General features: G+C 39.0%; 1 protein-coding gene across 4 annotated transcripts in view; it reads left to right on the top strand.

Moving 5' to 3' along the window:
• The window catches only part of myrfl (myelin regulatory factor like), a 48,846-nt gene that overhangs the window by 2,865 nt on the left and 22,306 nt on the right, over positions 1–23,675 (top strand). The window contains exons 3-11 of one of the 4 annotated variants that reach the window (XM_039655885.2): positions 5,354–5,438; positions 5,568–5,629; positions 12,920–13,095; positions 13,180–13,319; positions 13,407–13,510; positions 14,212–14,359; positions 20,791–20,986; positions 21,074–21,150; positions 21,236–21,346. In XM_039655885.2, the coding sequence (XP_039511819.2) occupies positions 5,354–5,438; positions 5,568–5,629; positions 12,920–13,095; positions 13,180–13,319; positions 13,407–13,510; positions 14,212–14,359; positions 20,791–20,986; positions 21,074–21,150; positions 21,236–21,346 (1,099 nt within the window). Of the gene's footprint in view, positions 1–5,353; positions 5,439–5,567; positions 5,630–12,919; positions 13,320–13,406; positions 13,511–14,211; positions 14,360–20,790; positions 20,987–21,073; positions 21,151–21,235; positions 21,347–23,675 lie in introns of all 4 variants that reach the window. The other 3 variants (XM_039655884.2, XM_039655887.2, XM_039655886.2) reach the window with 3 other exon arrangements.

Below are 23,675 nucleotides of genomic sequence, written 5' to 3'. Positions count from 1 at the left end.
AGAAATTAAACTGCAAAAGACCAAAAATGTCCCTAATGCAGCATAAGGGTTAAAAGCACTCAAATGGTTATTTATTTAAAATTGGGAATTTTCTCTGCCTATTAAACGTGTGAGCAAACTACATATTGGCTTCAGCAAATGTTAAAAGCTGTTTGAACTGATTAATTACATCTGGATTTAAGATGTAAATCCACTCCGCTCCCGTCTTTTTGAATTTCTGTCAGCTTTACATCTTCGCCAAGATATTGTGTATCAACCATGCCGAAAATACGACCACCGTGGGTCTCGGCGGAGTTATGCGATCAATGACTCATGCTCAGTATGGTAATTCAGGTCGTCTAATAATCCACGTCCAGCAAGGAGGTTTGATCCCGGAAAGACACATGACGTCAGGATGAAACGTGTAACGTACGTGTCGAGAACATTTACAAGCGGATACCGTTCCACAAATCTGATGAACGATCTCAGCTTCAGCGCGGATAGTGAGGACCTCCTGGTCTCTGCTTCGCTCCAGTTTACAAACATTTGTTCGTTTCTTTGTTGATGACGAACACAAACTTTCTTCTAAGAGCAACAGAGTCGCGCGATGGCACGAGCGTCATCACTATGACACACCCCTTACGGCATTGGTCCTGGCGTTTGTTCACTCAGCGCGCGTTCTGGGACTGATTCCGGCAATGTTACTAGGTCTCCAACCCGGCATCGACGCCGGTATCAATCCCGGATCGTCTTTGCATTCACACAGAAGCCGTTCTGGCAATTTCCCAAGATCAACACGCTGTGTGAAACGGGTTCTATTGTAATAATGGACTAACTATGATATTGGATGTTTCCCAAAAGCATCGTAAACCTAAGTTGATCATAGAGACTATTGGTGGTAATTGTTCTACAATCAACTTAAGTTTACGATGCTTTTGGGAAACCCACCCCAAGACTGTTTCTTTTAGTCATTCTGCTCCCTGGTTTACCCAAGCGTGCCACACAAGCCCTCAAAAGTGAAGCCAAAACGTCTCGATCGCCCCCCTGTGACCGGACCTAGTAAAGCTCATAACCCCCGCCTCCCCATGTTCTTCAATGGGACGTGAGACCAACTAAACAATTAAATTACACTTCACATATCCTTTATCCAAAGATAGTTTCTGTCATTTACTGTAGTTTCTATCACGTTGATGTAATTTCAAGTGTTCGTGTTTAAAATAAGTTTGTTTTTAGGTAGTTATGTGATGATAAAAACGGTGGCGTGTGCTTGCGTTTGATTCAGCGAGAATGAGGGCGCGGCCTTGATTTCGCGGCTTTACTTCCTGTTCACGACTGCGCACGACTGGTCCCGAAACACGCAAGTGCGCAGACGTGCGCAGTCAAATCGAGACACTGGCGGCTTCAGTTCTCTCTGATGGAAAAGAGCGAAGGGGCGTCGTCCATCTTTTTTTACAGTCTATGGGTTTACCCCTTAACTTTGTCAACTAAAGGCCATAGGTTAGAGCATCTTCATGCCAAATCTGGTCTTACTGAACACAAAAAAAATGTTTTCTGAATCTAACTAAATCTGACTATTATTGTAATATATAATAAATGAAGGGAACACTAGATCTCTCTTTTCTGTTGTAAAAAATATTTTTCGACTACCTGACTCTTTCCCATCAGATATGTATTCTACCCCACTGTGTGACAGTTTTATGACTTTTTGTTTTGATTAGTTTTTATGACCCAGATAGCAAACTGACATTGAATCAACGTGGAAATATGACATTGAAACAACGTTGATCCGACATTGTTTTGCTCATCGAATTAACGTTGAACCAACGTCAGACGCGTCATTCTTTCAAAACTAACGGAAAATCAACTTGAAATCAACGCGTTGTTTCAACGTTATGAAAGCAAACCAATTTTCGATTTTCATTTAGCTTTGAAGAATGCCGCGTCTGACGTTGGTTCAACGTTAATTCGATGAGCAAAATCAACGTTGTTTCAATGTCATGAGAGACGTCGTTTCCACGTTGATTCAATGTCAGTTTGCTGTCTGGGGAGTCTAAGGTTAAAAATATTTACCAACAATTACTTGCACATAAATCGGGTTATGACTTCCAATAGTCTTCCATGTGCCCCCACACTCTGCTTTCTCTACTTTTTCTTTACCAACTGCTGTGGGGATACTGTGTCTGATCTGGAAATCTAAATCTGCTACCTGTTGGTTTGACCCTTTACCAACTCGCTTAGTTAAAGCCTGTTTACCATCTTTATCTCCATTAATTACTAAAATTACAACTCTTCACTTGTGTCTTGTTCGGTGCCCTCCTCTCTTAAATCTGCTATTATTACTCCCATTCTTAAAGTGCCCTATTATGGTTTTTCAAAAATTCCCTTTCATGCAGTCTGTAATATAGCTGTTTGTGAATGTAAACATTCTGAAAAGTTGTAAAGTCGAAAAATGCACGATAAATAAAGTTATTGTCTCCCAAAAGAAATAATTGACTCTGCACAAAGAATCACCTTTACGAGTTGTTTTTCATCAGAATCCTATTGCTTTATGGTTCTACGTCACTAGAAGATACATTTACATAATGCCCACCATGTTGTACGTTGTTCGCCCACGAACAAATTGACCAGCCCACAAACTGACGTCATTTTACTGAGGACTGTTTCTCAAATCTTCGAGTTCAACACGGGATTCGCAAAATGCATGCTCTTGAAAGATTGGTCAGTACCCAATTTATTTGGACCAGCTTGCTCCTTTGAATCACATCCTATAACTATGAATAATTATTGATTTATATATTTTATTCTACTTTTGGTGTTCAAAATACTTAGTTTTGTGTTTTATATTGTGTAAGTCTCCTGCTAACTGGCTTTCTCACATGTTTACTGTCTTACTGAAATACCTCTGCTGATCAGCTGTGGGCTACTATTATCTAAAACTTTGTCTAATAATGCAGATTGTCTGTTGTTCTTACTACTTTGAGTAAAAATAAAGGAAGGAGCGAGATTTGTTTTCCAAACGTTTATTACATCAGTCATTCAGGTTAGTGAATCACGTTGGCGAACATATGCACCGTTATTGATATAGTTTCCGCATCTGCACCGCAATAAATTAGAAATATACTCATCGGTTTGTTAATGGACCAGCCCAAGACGTCATATAACTGACGCTTTTGACCATACGTCAACATCCGACGTTTTAGGGCACCCTTTAACGTCAGTTAGATGATGCTATCTAATCCTAACCCTACCCCAGACCTAAACCTACCCGCGTCATCTAACTGACGCTAAAAGTAAAGCGCCAGTTGGATGACGGCCTAGGATCGTCATCTAACTGACGTTAAAGGGTGCCCTAAAACGTTGGATGTTGACGTATGGTCGAAAGTGTCAGTTAGATGACGTCTTGGGATGAGAAGTGTTGGATGGACATACTCTTTTACACAATTAATGCTGATGGTGAGGAATGACAGTTGCAACATCTCATAATGTACCTCAAACTGAATAGCGTATCATCATCGGACTTGCACTCAGATTGATATGGTAAAATCAATGTCATCGTAACTGTCTTTACAGTTTCATCGCTGAGCTGTAGAAAGCCTCCGGACAGAACTGAAGTTCAATTATGGTAATGAGCGTGTAGCTTTAGCTAGGCGCTGTACGCGGTAGACCAGTCCCAACAGACTGGGCCATCTGGCCAATCGGAGAAGAGCAGGCTCTTCGAAAGAATAGTTTTAGTTTGAGTTGTTTGAGAATCATTGAACAATGTGGTGATGTGCAGTGTATCTTATGAGAAAATACAATTTTGATGCATGTAAACCTGTTGTAGGAGACTTCCAAAGCAAAATTAGGAGCAAAATTCTTCCAAACAACTCCCCGCCCACCTGAAAGAATGACAAAAATATCTTCCCCAAAAAAACGTTAAAAATGGATGAGTGAGCACCACACAATAATAATCTTTCACATTTTAATCCTTTAATTTTTCATATTTATAAATGTTTGTGTGCTGCTGCTAGCAAACTGTGCGTGCGTTGTGGACCCGCCTATAGGCGAAAATTACTAACGCACTCTTTAAATAACCAAAAAATAAATATTACATTGACTTTAGACCAGGATTTTGTTGGTCAATGGCGCAGTCTATTTCAATTGCCTTAAAATGGCAACACTCCACCAATGCACCTGAACACACCTCGTTTTCAGACCAGCCCATAGGCGAACAGATAAGGGTGAGTGCATCTACTATTTAAACAACATGGTGCACAACGTGAAAATGATAACTGCATCAGGCTGAAACTAGCAAAAAACACTTGTGTCCCATTGCCTGGATAGGGCCCCTAAGTCTCAGACGTAGAACTGCCTATAATGGTGCAACAGGTACACAGGACTTAAGGAGCATTTTAAGGTGCAACCAGCCCATGGTGCCAGCCACTAGTTATTTTAGATATACAAGTTTCAGGGTTTGGACAATGAAACTGAAACACTGGCCAATGTTGGAGGTTTCACATCTATATGCCTGGCGGCCAATCTTCAGAGTGAAGCACGGGTGGATCAGTGATGGTTTGAGCTCCAATATCATGACAATCCTGATTGTATTTGATGGACACGACACTGCCGAGGACAACCAAACCCTTCTGGAGGATCATGAGCACCTGATGCTCAAACCGTGTATCAGCATGATCATGCACCAACACACACAGCAAGACTTGTGACAGAAGGGTTTGATGAAGATGAAAGTGACGTTGAACATCTCCCATGGTCTGACAGTCACCAGATCTGAATATTATTGAGGTGTTTTGGAGGAGCGAGTCCACCAGCATCATATAGTGACCTGGACACTGTTCTGGAAGAGGAACGGCTCATAATCCCTCTGGTCACTGTGAAGGACTTCTATCTGTCAATTGGTGCTGTATTTGGATGCAAAATGAGGCCCTCACCATTCTAACAAATTATTGTGTAGTAAAACCAGGTGTTTCAGTTTTTTTGTCCAACCCCTGTACAACAGTCTGTAAGGTTTCTTGGTGTTGAAATATTAATTCTGGTTAACTGAAGCTCATACAGTATGTGCTTACTTGTCTCCAATGAATACAATTAATTCTGTACATCGTTTAAAGCAATCTTGTCTCTTCTGAAGACTTGTATTAAACCACTGGATTAATATGATTTATGTTTGCTATCTCTTTATATTTTGATGATGAACAAAAGTCCATCAGTGTTAAGAAAGAATGTAAATCCAACAGCAGAATGGTAGCATAACCACAGAGCTCACTGAAGCATGAAATCTGGTCCTGAGCTGCTATAGCCCTTCATTCATCATCTTTATCACATTAAAAAGGGGGGGGGGGGGGAGAAGTATTTTTTACATCTTCTTTTTTTTCATCAGGACAAGATGTGAGTGGGGTGTTGGAGAGTGCCGTAGACACCAGTATTCTGGAGCAGTATTTGAGCAATGAGACAGATCCCACTTTGTGAGTTCTTTCAGACATTCTAATTAAACTATTTTCAAGTAAAGTCCACTTAACCTCCTCTAAATGACAATTTGACACCAAAACATGGTTATTTGTTCTTCTTAGTACACATTTTTTCTTATTTCTTAGCATGTTACCCGAGTCACCACCAGATTCAGGATCAGAACGTAGTTCTCCACCACAAATACAAGGTGACGTCTTCTCCAATTTAAAATTCAAACCTCAAAGTGATTAACTCTCGCCGCCCGTGTTTTTGAAAAAGTTGCCGGACATTTTCACAAAATGGCCCCCAGAATATTTAGTTGTGTGAATATCTGAACATGGAGTTTATCTGAAATAGACATTGCTGTTTCCTCTTTTTTCTTTTCAAAAACAAACAAACTGGATTTATTCTTGCTTCATGCATTATTTTCTTTAACCCTTGTGCTGCATTAGATTTTTAACACCGTTGAGTGCATTAAGGACCAAAAATGGCCACATATTAAACATTGCCTAAAATATTATATATTATTATTATTTTCCACTTTTACCAAGTTAAATCTTTTAACCAACATCAGTCCTCATCATAACTACCAAAAATGTATTCAATTTCAGGATTTTAACCCTTTAATTACCAGTTTTGTTTGCGAAACCATCGATTTGTATAAGAGGAAAAAACACAAAAATTCAATTATTTTCAATAAACTAAATGCAAAGAGAAAACTTTAGATTTGGATTATCACAGTCCCACTTTGCAAAAAACCCCACTTAGCGCGTTAGAGACCAAAAATGGCCACCTATTAAACATTGCCTATTGCCTAAAATAAGGTGCATTTCCACCCATAGGGAATAAATATGTAGTGACGTCATCTGGTGGAATACACTATATAATGCAAATATAATGCTTTTGCTTCAAAATGAAAGGATGTTTGTGCAAAAATCATGTTTCATGTATTACTGACAGCCTCAGATTTAAACAACGTTTTAATGGGTTTCAATGGGCCATTTTTGGTCTTTATGGTGCTGAGTGTTACTATTTGATCTACACAGTGTGTGTTATACATATTTTGCAAAATGGGATCACATTTTTTACATGTATCCAAAAAGTCACAATTTTGCCAAATTTCATACCATTTGCATTAAAACAGCCAAAATGGTCAAAGAAATTAAACTGCAAAAGACCAAAAATGTCCCTAATGCAGCATAAGGGTTAAATAACACTTGAATGTGTGTAGGTTTAATACAAAAAGCAACATTTTGAGCAAAATCTAAGAAAATCACATTTTTTGTCAAAGACCACGCCTGTCGGATTCAGAAGATGATCACAATGGCGCCACCAGGGGGTGGCCAGGGGTGGCCATGGCCACCCCTGGCCGACTCCTGGCCACCCCATTGGCCACCCCAATGGCCAGTATTCATTTTTGTAGCATCAGTTATGCATTTTATAAATAAGTCAAAAATATTCTTAAGTAAAAGAAGACGGGGAATTATGTGTCGTGACGTGCTTTTTAAGTGCCAAATGGTGTACTGTTACAGCAGCTTTTAGGTGTGTTTTTGCCACGTTTGGACAGGCAGGGATGCAAACAGCGCGCTTTTCGGCGCCTCCCGCTTTTTTCACGTGAGTTTGGGTGACAAAGTCATCTGAAGTCATCCCATAGCTTAATGTGAGGGACAGAAGTATATTTACATCATTAAAGTATAAACTCGTTTTCCCTCCTCTGCGGCTGTCAATCATTCTCCATTCATATTCAAACAGCACGCGCGCCTCTTGGATGCACGGTAAAACTCTCTCCAATATGATATATTGACATTGCATGCATGATCTGTAGATAAAAGTCTGTATATTCGCATAAAATTACTTTATTTTCTTGGAGTTTGTTGCTGTTTTTAAACGACTCACTACCGTGTTCTGTTAGATCACACATACATATCACAAGGATTATGAATCAGCATCAAACGCACAATAACTGTGAAACAAGAACAAATCGCACTAGGATTTGTGCGCTCAACGTTTCTTCGATTTGTGACATGAGCTTTTAAATGCACACTTATGAAGCGCAGAGCTGCTGCACACTGTGACTCCATGTTGCTTTGAGCACATCATTCTGCACCCGCGATGCGCATACACGCTGTGTGCTCTCTGTTTTTCATGTAATCATAGGTTTGCGCACTGAAATATTATTAAAAGCCAATATATTTTGTTATACTTAGCCTGCTCTACATTTTAAATAAGCATACTTTAATTGTATATAATTTATTTGTAGTTTAGGCTATGCACTTCTGAATTCTTGACATTAATATATAATATAAAATTGTGACATGATTGCCTGATTGAATTTTAAAAGAGAACTAATAGTAATTTGTTTTTATTAACATATTTAGATTTTATAAAATTACTGTGCAGATTGTTTCAAGAATTACTTTTTGCTGCTGATGTATACACTCATTAAGTGTATTAAAAATTCATAATACATTTATGTAATATTTAAAGGTGTTAACTGTAATCTTACACTGCAGACTAATAACTTAAAAATGATTAAATTCATCACAATTATGTAAGTATCTGGAAATTTGCTGTGGGGCAAGGGCCCTTATATATATCATATAATATATATCATTATATACAATGTAATATATATTAGTTGGGCCCTACTAATATCATTAGTAACATTAAATATTACACAATAAACCAAAGTATATCAGTAGGAGTTTCCTTAAGTCTTTCTGATAGTTTTCTACAGGCTGGTTTATTACAACAGTAGAAAACAATTCTGAAAATATGGTTTATACTGTAGTTTTGGTGTGCCACCCCAAGATTTTAACTGGCCCCATCTGGCCACCCCTACGAAAAATTTCTGGAGGCGCCACTGGATGATCAAAACAAAGATGTAGTAGATTGAGTCCATCAACACAACCAAAGCTTGCACAGTCCTATACCTTGTCCTGGTTCAACATTTCAATCAGTAAAGCTGGGCAGTTTTGATTTATATGCTGTTAACCTTGATGATCGCATTTTTTTTTTTTACATAATATCCATCTGCTTACATATGCTATCACTTGTTTCTGATTTTTCTTCTATCCTGTGTTTTGATCGGGAGATTCTGTCATTTTTCATAAGATGAGTAATATAGTGCTACGGTATAACAGTGAAAACATGGAAAGCCGGAAAAATCCAACAAAATTCCAGGGACACGCTGTATAATTTTCGTCAATTGTCGGGGAAAGAGTTAAAACATGTTTGTTATCCACTTTATTTCTGACAAACTTACTGCATTTTGAATTATGGGTGGCACTTTGAATGGAAGTTCTCCAAACCGAAAAAGACCGAAAAAAAAATCGTTTCAAATCATAAGGTTAGCCTGCAAATAAAGCTTATCCGTCACTTTGACTTAATGAGCTGTCAATTTTCCTTCATGTTTTATTTTTTCGACTTCATGAGAATAATGTCACACTTGGCATTTTAAAGTGACATAATATAACAAGAATATCTATGTAGCTATATTTTTAGTCGATGCATTCTGTAAAAGTATGAAAAAGGACAACATACACTCACCTTAAGGATTATTAGGAACACCTGTTCAATTTCTCATTATTTGCAATTATCTACTTACCCAATCACATGGCAGTTGCTTCAATGCATTTAGGGGTGTGGTCCTAGTGAAGTTCATCTCCTGAACTCCAAACTGAATGTCAGAATGGGAAAGAAAGGTGATTTAAACAATTTTGAGCGTGGCATGGTTGTTGGTGCCAGACGGGCCGGTCTGAGTATTTCACAATCTGCTCAGTTACTGGGATTTTCACGCACAACCATTTCTAGGGTTATCAAAGAATGGTGTGAAAAGGGAAAACCATCCAGTATGAGGCAGTCCTGTGGCCGAAAATGCCTTGTAAATGCCTTGTCCTAGAAGTCAGAGAAAATGGGCCAACTGATTCAAGCTGATAGAAGAGCAACTTTGACTGAAATAACCACTCGTTACAACCGAGGTATGCAGCAAAGCATTTGTGAAGAAGCCACAACACACACAACCTTGAGGCGGATGGGCTACAACAGCAGAAGACCCCACCGGGTACCACTCATCTCCACTACAAATAGGAAAAAGAGGCGACAATTTGCAAGAGCTCACCAAAATTGGACAGTTGAAGACTGGAAAAATGTTGCCTGGTCTGATGAGTCTCGATTTCTGTTGAGACATTCAGATGGTAGAGTCAGAATTTGGCGTAAACAGAATGAGAACATGGATCAATCATGCCTTGTTACCACTGTGCAGGCTGGTGGTGGTGGTGTAATGGTGTGGGGGATGTTTTCTTGGCACACTTTAGGCCCCTTAGTGCCAATTGGGCATCGTTTAAATACCACAGCCTACCTGAGCATTGTTTCTGACCATGTCCATCCCTTTATGGCCAGCATGTCCCATCCTCTTATGGCTACTTCCAGCAGGATAATGCACCATGTCACAAAGCTAAAATTATTTCAATTGGTTTCTTGAACATGACAGTGAGTTCACTGTATGAGTTCAAATGCCCCCATAGTCACCAGATCTCAACCCAATAGAGCATCTTTGGGATGTGGTGGAACTGGAGCTTCGTGCCCTGGATGTGCATCCCACAAATCTCCATCAACTGCAAGATGCTATCCTATCAATATGGGCCAACATTTCTAAAAAATGCTTTCAGCACCTTGTTGAATCAATGCCATGTAGAATTAAGGCAGTTCTGAAGGCGAAAGGGGGTCAAACACAGTATTAGTATGGTGTTCCTAATAATCATTTAGGTGAGTGTATATTCACTGGAATGGACAAAGACTCTCTCGTTTTTCTCCTCAAATCCTAACGTCTCTTTCCATGTTTTGTTTTCACAGTTAAATGCAATTTATTATCTGTCAAAATGATGGAAATCACTTTGAAATAGTGGGCTCTATCTTGCACCCGGCGCAAATGACTTTATACACTGACGCATTTATCATTCCTATTTTGCATGCGCGCAAAGCGGGTTTTTGTCCTCCACAGACGCACGCCGGTAAACTAGAAAATGAACTTGCGCTCCCTGGGCGGGTTGGCGCAAAAAGGAGGTGTGTGTCGGCGCAAACAATCCCTGGTGTTATTTTGCAGTTCCAGAAAACAATTGTGCCACTGACCAGAAAAAATCCGGTCTAAAGTCAGTGGCGCGTTGCGCGTACATTCAGATGCTATTTTAAGCGCGCATGCTTGGCCATAATACAGAGTGTGAACAATGCGCATACATTGTAGATGATTCTCTCATCTACACAGATGCATTTTACTTTTTGCAAATGATACATTATTATAAGAAAAAATATATAAACATGAGGGAAATCATTGTTGTGTCCATGATGATGGAAAAAATAGGCATAAAGCTTACACATTTACCCAAGTTATTATATGCATGTTTAACCGAAGCTAATTTGGGTGTGTTTGTCCCATCCCCAATGTCCCTTATCTTTCTTTTATGGCCCTGACGAGAACATTGATCTCATCAGATGTAAACCGATTGTGAAGTGCGTCTGGTAAATGCGCCGTATTTAATTCTAATTCTAAAATAGAATTGCGCCATGGAACAAGCGCACCTCGTTCTTCACGCTCTTAAAGGGAATGTGATATGACGCTCTTATTGGTTTATTTCCGTTACGCCCAAACCACACCTATTAATAATATTAATAACCTAATAACCTAAAATTATTAATAACCTATTAGTGCCCACGCAATGGCATGGCAGCTTTATCAATGGCTTGAGCGGTTTGCCTCAAAACTATTGCTTTCTCGACAGAGAGCTCAGCTGGAGAGCTCAAACATGGACTGCTCAAAAATCTGTAGTTAACGTTATGAAAGCATGAGAGCTATGGGACCGAGCGCGAGCAGAATCCAGTGAAAAGATGATAACGAGTGCACTGAGAGGACGCAAAATGAAACTAATGAAAACGTCTTCATTAATTTGTGCATGTAGTCATTTAATGCAATACTTTAAAAGCCTTTTTCAAAATATTTGCTACTTGCAAATGCTAATTTGTAGGCCATTGAATTTTTTTTATATAATAATATATTCATTAAAATTAAAAACAAACATGAACTAACATTAACAATGGACAAAATCCCCACTATCTGATCCACGAAGGCCGCTGTAGGCTAATTCAAACCCAGACAAAGATGGGTGAAGCATTGCAATAATATAATGCATATAAAAAATTAAGAATCGAATCGAATTAATCGAATCGCATCGAATTTGGATGTGAATCGCATCGAATCGAATCGTTCTGAATTTGCACAAATTGTTCATGAATCGAATCGAAAACCTATGAATCGTGAATCGAATCGATTCGCTGTCTGACAGTCGCCTAAGTTCGAAATAATGAGCTGTGTTTAGTGCAGATTAAACGGTCTAGAGTCACTCGATTTTTATACTCATTTTTTCAGAGTACTTAGATTTTAATTATGCATTGATATATCCACAAGTTTCCTACGCCCCATGAGGCCTTGCGTCAAAAGTGGGCGCGACTTCTGTTGGAAGTAAACAAAGCGCGATTTGACATGCTTGACACTCGTTCATTCAACAGTTGACAGTCATTCAAGTTATTATAGCGATCCAAACTAGCTAACGATGTGGGAACACAACCTCAACGAAATTCAAAAGGGTGAAATAACAGTACCTTTACCCTCCGCAGTAGTTGATTGGGAGTATTATAATAACATTATTAATAATTAATACTCATCAAGGCATGTTGACAGACAGTTGTGCGAGCTGACAAACAATTAAAAGAAAAAATACACACTTAGTCATTTTTGCTTTGGTCGGAGTTTATTCAAAATTATAAATGAATGTGCTACTTGAATACATTAACTGGCACATTTGGTATTCTGTCAACACAGGCTTTGATCTTGAGTTTAGGTGTAACATCAGTAGCGAACAGCCAAACACATGCTGATAGAGTTTATAGAATATTAAGAATTTAAACAAATGTACACAGGAAGATTCGTCGTCTTTTGGGAGGTGATGGAAACTACAGTCGTTGGCAGGATCACTCTGATTTCGTTTTCAGCTTATGTTCAAAACAATCACGTTTAAGCCACTGAATTAGTTTAGTCCGGTTATACATACAACCGCGAACAGCACATGTTGTCCCTGAGCTCCGTAACGACATCTCTCATAAAGATTTGCGTCTTTAAATAGTAAAATAATTCTCCGAAAAACAGCTAGCCTCTTCGCTAACTAACACACAAAACACCATTGGAATGCTACTTCTGCCGCGTCACCGGAAGTTTCACCCACTTTATTTTTTACAGGAGCGCCCATCGGAAACTTGTGGATATATATATATAGAAAGTTTAAACAAATTTGGAAAAAAGTTTTTATAAATTTTTGACCTACACTACCTTTAACAGAGCGAGCCTTTCACTGATTGTTTACAGCTTTAGTGGAATTTACACCCATAATTCGCACAAAGCGCCATTGGGCGTAGGAATAAGTCATTAAACTATCTGTCTTTTCACCAGATTCCAGATGGTCTACTGAACAAAGCAGCCGGGACAAATATTGCCAATCAGAAGACTCCTTCCCTCCATCTTGTCCCTTTAAAGACAAAAAACCAGAGCGCTGTAGTGGTTCAGGACTCATGTATGAAGTTGGCAGAACTCTTGGGAAGCACATTAAAGCTAATTCATCTGCTTCGGTACCTCAGTACAGTCTCAACACAGCTGATAGTAACATACAGGCAACCATGTCCCATAATGTACCCATCCATGGTATCCTACAGTATACCCAGTGCTCACCGATGGGTGTTTCAGCGGGACATATGCCAGCTAATGCTGCTGCGGATTCTTCCTGTGTGCCTTATGCTATGCAACCAGAGACTGTGTACCCTTATATGCCCCCAAAACACGACCAACATGTAGGGTAAGACACGTGTGCTGCATGTGCTGTTCTGCTTTGTCATGCAGTTTATTCAGCATATTCACAGTCTGCAGTTCTTTTTTTTAACAGAAAGTTCTTACAACAAAATAAGAAAAGAAGACGGTCAAACTCTTTTGAGGAGCACACAGAGCAGCACATGGGCGCCGACCCGGTTTGGGCCAAACCGTCATTCTGTGAGTATTACATCATATGCAGAATATTTGAGTCCAATCTTAGGTCTATTTGCCAGTCTGTAAATGTTGCTTTGTATTACATCTTGCAATATATTGGTCAGATCCAATGTAAAATGCTATAAAATGTACATAACCCAGACAGCAAACTGACATTGAATCAACGTGGAAGCGACGTCTCTCATGACATTGAAACAACGTTGATTTTGCTCATGGAATTAACATTGAACCAACGTCAGACGCGGCATTCTTCAAAGCTAAATGAAAATCGAAAATTGGTTTGCTTTCATAACGTTGAAACAACGCGTTGATTTCAAGTTGATTTTCCGTTAGTTTTGAAAGAATGACGCGTCTGACGTTGGTTCAACGTTAATTCGATGAGCAAAACAATGTCAGATCAACGTTGTTTCGATGTCATATTTCCACGTTGATTCAATGTCAGTTTGCTATCTGGGAAGGGTGCTTTCACTAGCACTTTTGGTGTGCACCTGGGTTCGTTTAACATCACACTTCGGTGTGTTTATATGATATTAATACTATTTTCTGAGGTAAGATGTACACCCTCAAAGTCTGCTTGTAAAATGGTGGTCTGGTTCATGTGAACAGTGCAGTTCGGTGCTTATATAAACACGATCATGCTAAATTGCGGACGTGAACCTCCTTAACGTCTTAATCTCTTCGCTTAATGTCTGTGTTGTCTTCAGGTCCAGAGAGTGGATCATATGAAGCACAGTCTTATGACAGCGATGCTACTGGTGGAAGTCCAGCAAGCGGTGTGCACCAGCTGCTCACATGGGACCAGTATCAGCCCAATCAGTGGTGCTCACTCCACAACAACAGATCTGAAACGTTGTGAGTAGCAATCAAGACTTCATAACCGGACTCTTTTTTCTTTAAAGGGGTCATGAACTGGCTTTTAAAATGTTATAATATTGTTGTCTGAGGTCAACTTATGACGTTCGCTTGGTTTTTGCATTCAAAAACATCAAAACGAATTAGTAATAGGCTATTTTGTACCCAAGTTGTGAGCCTTCCTGAAAAACGGTCGGTTTTTATGGGCGTGTCCCACTGAAGACTTGGAAATAAACGCCCACTGCTGCGAGTGGAGAACAGTTTTGCATATTATAATGAGTTTAACTCACCCGTCGGTGTACGTGGGGGAAAACGTCCAATGTTGTCAAATGGCAACTGGATTCGCCCATACATGTTCAACCGTTTGTTGCACAATTCCTGTCAGATCCAATATAGACGGCACAGCACCGTTCTTTACTCTTAATCGTCTGCAAATCCAGTCTTGTTTACAAAACAATCCTCAGTGAAATGAAGCGAACAGACGACGATGTTTTACCTCATCAGCTGGAACGTCATTAAAAATAAAGTTTATCCATTTAGTCCTATTGGAATCCAGAGGAAGCTTATCCAGCGACTGTCTTCCACAACCAGGCACTGCACAATATTCTTTATCGCTCGGTAGATCGATCCGGTTTGTCATCACGAGGTAGGCGTGTATGTTAGGCTACTTAGCTATGCGTGTAATGCGCGAATCGGTGGGCGGGGCTAAACCGGCCGTGTTGAAGTAGGCGTTGATCTTCTTCTGCGGGGGTGGTGTTTTAACCCCTTCGACGTCATAGTTTCCCACTTTTAAAAACGAGTCGTTTTCAGAGGCTGGTGTCAATAAAAGCTTTTATTGGACTAACAAGGACGTTTTCAGTTCTTAAACTTACAGGATATTCTTATAATATGATGACCCCTTAGATGTCAAAAGCTCAAGGAAAATTTGATTTCTCAGTTCATCACCCCTTTAAAATGTCTTAAAATACATATATAACAACAAGGCAATAATAATTGGTTCAAATGTAGTATCAAAAGCATGTAATCCTTTGGTTTTATTGAACAACACTGTTAAAATACTTAATGTAATATACATAACATAAACGTGATTCAATTTATGCACAATGTTATGTATTATAACAAATGCCTGGTGATTGTTGTTGTTACACTTTACAGCAGATCAAATCCTTGTTCAATATTGACCAGAATATTTTCACAGTTTTTTTTCACAGTTGTGAAAGAATGCACTTTTTTATTAATTTTACTCAGTCACCCCAAATAATATATACTGTATATCTTTTTTTTAACCCATACTTTTATTAAATCAGTAAGAAAAATGGCATCATCAAATCATTCACAAAACCAATCAACACTGCAAAAAAAATAAAAATTAATTCCCCCTCAAACACAGTACAAAAAAAACTACACTGTTGTACAAAGGTCTCCGTTCTGAATCTCTTTATAGTACTTAAACTCAACTGAGATCCTAGACCTGATAAATGCCTTAAACAACAGTACACTATCTTGGCCATGTGTAGTTGTAATTTAGTTTTTTCTTGAAATATGTATGGCTATTTTTGCTTGGCTGACCATAAAATGAATCGACTGCCATTTAAATATTTGATTGCAATTATGTCCTGCCCCATAAATGAAAGCCTTATATGTGAAACTTTCCTTAAAAACTACAAACAATTTTTCTAGTAATCCACAAGTTTCCTACGCCCCATGAGGCCTTGCGTCAAAAGTGGGCGCGACTTCCGGTTGGAAGTAAACAAAGCGCGATTTGACATACTTCACACTCGTTCATTCAACAGTCGACAATCATTCAAGTTATAGCGATCCAAACCAGCTAACGATGTGGGAACACAACCTCAACGAAATTCAAAAGGGTGAAATAACAGTACCTTTACCCTCCGCGGTAGTTGTTTGGGAGTATTATAATAACATTATTAATAATCAATACTCATCAAGGCATGCCCAGATAGCAAACTGACATTGAATCAACGTGGAAACGACGTCTCTCATGACATTGAAACAACGTTGATTTTGCTCATCGAATTAACGTTGAACCAACGTCAGACGTGGCATTCTTCAAAGCTAAATGAAAATCGAAAATTGGTTTGCTTTCATAACGTTGAAACAACGCGTTGATTTCAGGTTGATTTTCCGTTAGTTTTGAAAGAATGACGCGTCTGACGTTGGTTCAACGTTAATTCGATGAGCAAAACAATGTCAGATCAACGTTGTTTCGATGTCATATTTCCACGTTGATTCAATGTCAGTTTGCTATCTGGGTGGTGACAGACAGTTGTGTGAGCTGACAAACAATTAAAATAAAAAATACACACTTAGTCATTGTGCTTTGGAGTTTATTCAAAATTATAAATGAATGTGCTACTTGAATACATTAACTGGCACATTTGGTATTCTGTCAACACAGGCTTTGATCCTGAGTTTAGGTGTAACATCAGTAGCGAACAGCCAATCACATGCTGATAGAGTCTATAGAATATTAAGAATTTAAACAAATGTACACCGGAAGATACACAGTCTTTTGGGAGGTGATGGAAACTACAGTCATTGGCAGGATCACTCTGATTTCGTTTTCAGCTTAATGTTCAAAACAATCCCGTTTAAGCCACTGAATTAGTTTAGTCCGGTTATACATACAACCGCGAACAGCACATGTTGTCCCTGAGCTCCGTAACGACATCTCTCATAAAGATTTGCATCTTTAAATAGTAAAATAATTCTCCGAAAAACAGCTAGCCTCTTCGCTAACTAACACACAAAACACCATTGGAATGCTACTTCCGCCGCGTCACCGGAAGTTTCACCCACTTTATTTTTTACAGGAGCGCCCCTCGGAAACTTGTGGATACAAAAAGTGGTTTTAGCCAGATACATTCCAGAAAAACAATGAAAAATCGTTTCTCTGCCACACAAAACACAACCATCATTGACATTAATGATTGACACAAACGCATTAGCAGCAACAGCCCCCTTAATTTTCATTTCCAATATCAAATCTCTCTCTCCAGACATTATCTATTTCTCACACTGTGTTGACTTATACACTATTTTAACCAAACATTTGTAAACCAGTTTTCCCCTTATTTCATAAGTTCTGAAGCCCGTTCAAGTTTAACACAAAAATTCAAGTTTCCTCATTTCTTTGAAGAAGTGACAACTCTTCTGCTGGCAGGTTCTTTCTCCATGACTCCATGATAGTTGAGGTTTGTCGCATAGATTTTTTGCCTAATAAAGATGCCACAGCCATAATGTCTTTCAATTCAAAGCCAACCACTTTAATTATGGGACCCAGCTTTACAGTCTGGGTGTTACACAGAAAGATTCGGTACTTGATCCGGTACTTGATTCGGTACTTGATTCGGTACTTGATCCCACCAGAACAGAAAGTTAACATTTTCAGGTCTTTTAATAATGAAAGATCCCCAAACTTCAATCTTTTTTTTTTTTTTTTTTTTCACTTTGAGTTTTTATTGAGATTTTATAACAACACCCACTTAAACAAAAAGGGGAAAATAATAATAATAAAAAAAAACTATACAATAAATAAAATTAGAGGAGGCCATGGAGGAGGTACCTAGTACAGTTAAAACAAAAATAAGTATGGTTGTGGTCATCATAATCATTGTTCCAATACTCCATCCATTGTACTTCAATCTTTAAAACAATTTTTCCTACTCTTGAAAATGTTCCAAAACTTACAAAACACTTCTGTCAGGAGCACATACAGTGATAGGCATCATATTTCTACAGGTAGACGTGGATCAGCTGAGAGTCAGCTGATGTGAGCTCTAAAATTCATATCACCCAACAAACCCAACTGGAGTAATCAAACCATTTTTTTTTAACAATGTTAAAATGATATCTAAAGTAATAACACCTATCAAGCCTGGCCATAGAGATACCATTATCTCGGCAGTGTGTCCACGTCAAGTCTAGTATATTTATATAGCGCTTGTCACAATATTGCATCAAAGCAGCTTTACAGTATCGATCAAAACATAATAACAATGGAAAAACAACCACGTTTGGTAGAGCTGATCAAGAGTATTACTGATTGGTTATTAAATTGATTAATTTGAATATCCCAAAAATAATTCATATGTAAATTGCCTATTGTATTTGTTCAATTCTAGTTTCAAATCCATCTTCATGCTTTCACTTTAGAAACAAATTTATTCAATCTGTATATCTCCTGTCCTGTGAATTGTTCTTCACCTTCTCCCCTCATCAACATCACAACTGATTCAGCAAATGCTTTCCGATCAGGAAGTATAGCTTTGTTGTTCTTTCTCAATATTACCATCTACAGCTTCACTATCAGAATCATCCATTCCACTATATTCAGTAACGTCACTCTTGCCAGCTTGTTGATCCATCTCCATTTCATCACTTTTTTTCTTGGGGATTTCCTAAGGTGTTTCCTCTTACTGGAAGAATATCTCTCCTCAAATATAATGGCTCGTTTCCACTGAGTGGAACGATACGGTACGGTACAGTTCGGTTCGGTACGCAATTATTTGCGTTTCCACTGTCAAAAGTTGTGAATGGTACCAAAAAGCCGAACCATACCGTATCACTTTTTGGGTACCCTTCCTTTGCGGTACCTAGCAAGGTGGAGCTAGACTCACTGCAGAACGCTGATTGGCTGACAGAGTATCGTTACTCGCGCGTGCTACAAGGGCATTAGAAGCATACAGTTGAAATATAATACTACTGTTATTGTGTCACGAAATGTAGTTTAAAGAGTTTTTCAGGTGAGAAAGTAGTTTTTTAAAGATCAAATCTGTGGTTTATTTATAGATGTTTGATAATTTGAAGATCCATTCCAAGCGATCACCGGACGCTCGCGCTCGTGTCGCCCGCCTGGAACAGCCTTTCCTTGGCTAGTCGTTCTGATGTTTGCCGCTGTCTGTAGTGGTTAAACATGAGATATATAATTCGTCTTGTACAGACCTAACAGGCGATCTTTGGTCTCGTGAATCTATAATTCGTTCCCTGGCCAATAGTTTCGGCAGAGGGCTAAGTGAAGTTTCATATATTTGAGCGCTGAATTTGTACAGTATATTTGACTGAATTGTTTCTTTACGTTATTAAAGCTTTACTGTTTATCTTTTTGTACCTTTTACTTATACTTTTAGAATGGCTATTATTGATAAAACTGAAATTCAACAAAAAAAAGATAGTTTTGTCTTTTTTTTTTATTACAAGATCATCTGTAATGTTGTTTATTGCAACATTTGTACCAATGCGATATGCAATACATTACATATTGCCTGGAATATGTTTAATATTTTGAAATTTTAATTGAAAAGAGGCAGGGTTGTGTTTTATATTTAGTTTTGTTGTAAATACATGCAGTGAATAATCAATAGGCTATGGGTTGCCCGAACCATAGATATGTATATAAAGGCTAGATGTGTCGTCAGCGCTGCTGGCCAATGGAGGTCGTCGTCTGCAACTGGCGGCCATCTTGTCACAGGCAGCTCGCTCACTCGTAACATTGTGGTAATGGTACATGTACTATTTAAATGACCGTAACTTGCTCAATTTTCTACCGATTTTCAAACGGTTTGGTTTGCTATAAACGTCAGAGATGTAGTTATGACACTGCACACTTATGAACAATAAGTGTGTAAATAAATAATCATCCAGAATTATAGCCATGTTAAAAACGTTTGTAAGAAACCAAACCGTTTGTAAATCCGTCAAGATTTCAACAAGATACGAGTATTTGTGTTCATGCTGACCACTCATCTTACATCAGCTTGTGTGTGACAAGATGGCCGCCGGTGATGACGATGGAAACTCCGCCGTAACACATCTAGCCTTTATATACACATCTATGGCCTGAACCACGTTTGTGTGCTATAATGTTTAAAATGTATTGAAATTAAATCGAAAAGAAGCAGAGTGGTGTTTTATAACATATTTCTTTTTATTGTTGCCTAAAATGTATACAGAGAAAACCTCCAGAGCCAGAGCGAGCTGAGTGGCGCTTTCAAGAACGCGTTGATTTCAAGTTGATTTTCCGTTAGTTTTGAAAGAATGATGCGTCTGACGTTGGTTCAACGTTAATTCGATGAGCAAAACAATGTCAGATCAACGTTGTTTCGATGTCATGTTTCTACGTTGATTCAATGTCAGTTTGCTATCTGGGTAGGTTTAAACAAACTCCTTCGGTGTCGCATAGATGTCGTCATCGTCTTGCTGCTCCCTCCCCGTTCTGTGATTTGTCCCCTCGCTGAGGCGAAAATTTGGTCCATGGTATCCAGACTGCCAGCGTTAATAAAATCGTGCTGCGCAAAGGCAGTATGGGGAGAACCAGGCTAGATACAGGACATCTTTTACTTGAAAAATAGTAACAAAGTTCTCACTACTACTTAATCATCGCATCTTATGCTGTCCCCTTTTTTGTGTAGACCACCTCCAGGTTACCATGTGGACACTGATAAGGGCTTCAGCTACTCCACAGCTGATGAAGCCTTTGTGTGTCAGAAGAAGAACCACTTTCAGGTTACTGTTCACATTGGGATGGTTGGAGATCCCAGATTTGTCAGAACCCCAGCAGGTCTCATGCCCGTGGAGAGCTTCTACGTGAAGGTGTTTGGGGTCAAGGTAGTGACTACATGGCTTTTAAAACCTTACGGAAACATTTATGTTCTGAATGCAGATGGTTTGTTTGACGCTTGAACCCTTTTGTAGTTTGAAGCACAGAACCATTTCATCACCATCGAGCAGTCTCAGTCGGATCGCAGCAAGAAGCCTTTCCTGCCGGTCAGGTGAGTGTCAGGATACTTTAAATGAAGCATGTGGAAAAGCCTATTTCTAATGTGTCATTTCTGTTGCGTGCAACATCTCTTTTAGAGTTAATCTGCCAGGAGACACAATCACCAAGGTGACATTAGGACGCTTACACTTCTGTGAAACGACGGCGAATAACATGAGGAAAAAGGGCAAACCCAATCCTGATCAGAGGTTAGTTACAAACAATTGTGCTTGTTCTTTTGAAGGTCCAACCTTTGGTGAACTCAAATGCTGTATGTTTGAGTCGCTTAAAGGGGACATATCATGCAAAATCCACTTTTTTTAGCCCGTAAATGCATTTTGTTGTATATTTGGAGTGTTTATAAGTACAGAAAAGATGAAATTATTCTCTTCAGGTGCTTCGTTTATATCTTTATATTCTGTTTTGGTCATATTTTTCAACCTGGTCAGATTTTTCTGTTCTCTGTGACGTTTTTTGAGCAAGTGCGTCACCGTATTTGCAGCGGAACTGCCAAATAAGGACACTGACTACCGGTCCAGCACTTCGAGCAATTGATAGAAACCCGAACACACAGAGTGAGTGCATTACCGCCCTCGCTCCCCTCTAATGACGTCATCACCCAGTTACTGTAAAAAACATGCTACCTTTGAAGAAACTCCGATAAATATTATTTTAATGCATTTTAAGACAGAAATGTTTAAATATAATTGAGCACTATAATATAATATAATATTGAGATAATATAATATAATATGAGAATATAATATTGAGCACTTTAATTTACACATTAATTGGTTGTGGTGGTTAATCCGCAATTTAAACTTTATGATCCTGCAGCATGACTGGATTTAATAGGGGAAACTGTGAAAACTAACAATCACCCACTTAAGGGGGGGGGGGGGGGGGGGGGTTGACTGCGATTTTACTTTTTTCATTTTAAATAGTGTGTAATGTTGCTGTTGGTGCATGAACAGTATCTGCAAAGTTGCAGCGCTGAAAGTTCAGTGTGAGCAGAGATATCGTCTTTTAAAAATCAGGAAGTACTGTATATTGCCTACAAAAACGACTCGATTGAGACTACAGCTGGGTTATGGTACGTCACTAACCCGCACATTTGCATCAAACCCTCCCTCAGAATATGCAGAAAATGGCATGCGTATATTTCTGAGGCACGTCGACGCGTCGAGTGTGCTGTTCACGCAGCTGTCAGGTCTTCTGTGTTCGAGCTTCCCACAGACGCTGTACTTCGTCAACAATGGATACTATTTATGTTTGATTATGTTCCTGAAAATGACGATCGTAATCTAGCTCTCTGTGCTGCGCATTTTACGGAAGACAGCTTCCAGAATCTCCAACACTGGATTCAACAACTAAAACATGAAGCAGATCCAACTTTAAAACCAGAGGCAGCAGTTGTTGGGCCACAACCTGTAAGTAGGCTAAGACTTAATCATTTTAAATGTATTTGCATGTATAATTCCAGACGTAGCCTAGTGTTTTATTTTTTTCAAATGCCATCGCTGGCTTTATTGCCACTAGGCCATTAGTTATGCTATTTTGTGTCTACGACAAACGCGTACAAACATGAATTTTGTATAAGTACTAATGTTTTAAACGCATTTTTCATGTATATATGTTTTATGACGTTATTTTCGATTTGATCAAGAACGTAAACTTGCCAACGCTGTTTTGAGTATAACATTAGTAGCCAGTCAGTTGCTATCGTTGCCAGTCAGATGCTATTGTGTAAAACAAACGTGTATAAAGTTTAACAAAATGTGTCAAATTATCATTCAGAAACGTTTATTAAGAGCCGTGTGTGGTGAGGTTCTGCTTGACTCTCTTCATCGCGGCTTACTCGGTCTGATTCTGCCTCAAACTGATACTGCAGTTCGACGCATATTTACATCTGCATATTTACCGGAGCTGGTGACGTGCCCGTTTCGCCCGTAAAGGAAATGGGCGTTAACTTTCCGGACAACGTAAGCAACAGTTTAGCCAATCACAACACACCGGGGCAAGCTATAACCAATCTGAGCCCATTACGTGTTTCTGAGGGAGTGGTTTCATAGACTCAGGAAGTCAACCGCTCGTTCGAGGACAGAGGAGAGCGCGGCTGACAATAAACGTGAAGTTTATGAAAAATAAGACTTTTTAAAAACGAAAAACCACGAATACATGTTATATTGCACCCCATGAACACAATCGTGCAAAGAAAAAAAGCAGTCAACCCCCCCTTTAAATTAAAGGCAGTTGGAATCGACAGTGTTCCTTATAACTTACCAAAGAACCAGTGGTCTGGAATGTGGCCAGGATTTGGGTTTCCCGACAGTTCTATGTACCTGATTTCGACACTAGGGAAATACATAAAGCAAAGCCTGTGAATGCATTATGCTAGACAACACTATAAATACAATATAGTATATATCTAAATCCTGATGACTTCTATCATTGTTATATTGTCATATTGTCCAGCCATAAAACTTGTTAAAGCACCAAGGACATAACAATTTATGTAAAGCTGCTTGAATACAATGT

This window comes from Pimephales promelas, chromosome 24 (assembly GCF_988280905.1).
Source record: "Pimephales promelas chromosome 24, fPimPro1.hap1.1, whole genome shotgun sequence".
Taxonomy (NCBI): domain Eukaryota; kingdom Metazoa; phylum Chordata; class Actinopteri; order Cypriniformes; family Leuciscidae; genus Pimephales; species Pimephales promelas.
The sequence above is the reverse complement of the archived record's forward strand: the minus strand, read 5'-3'. Positions and strand labels throughout refer to the sequence as shown.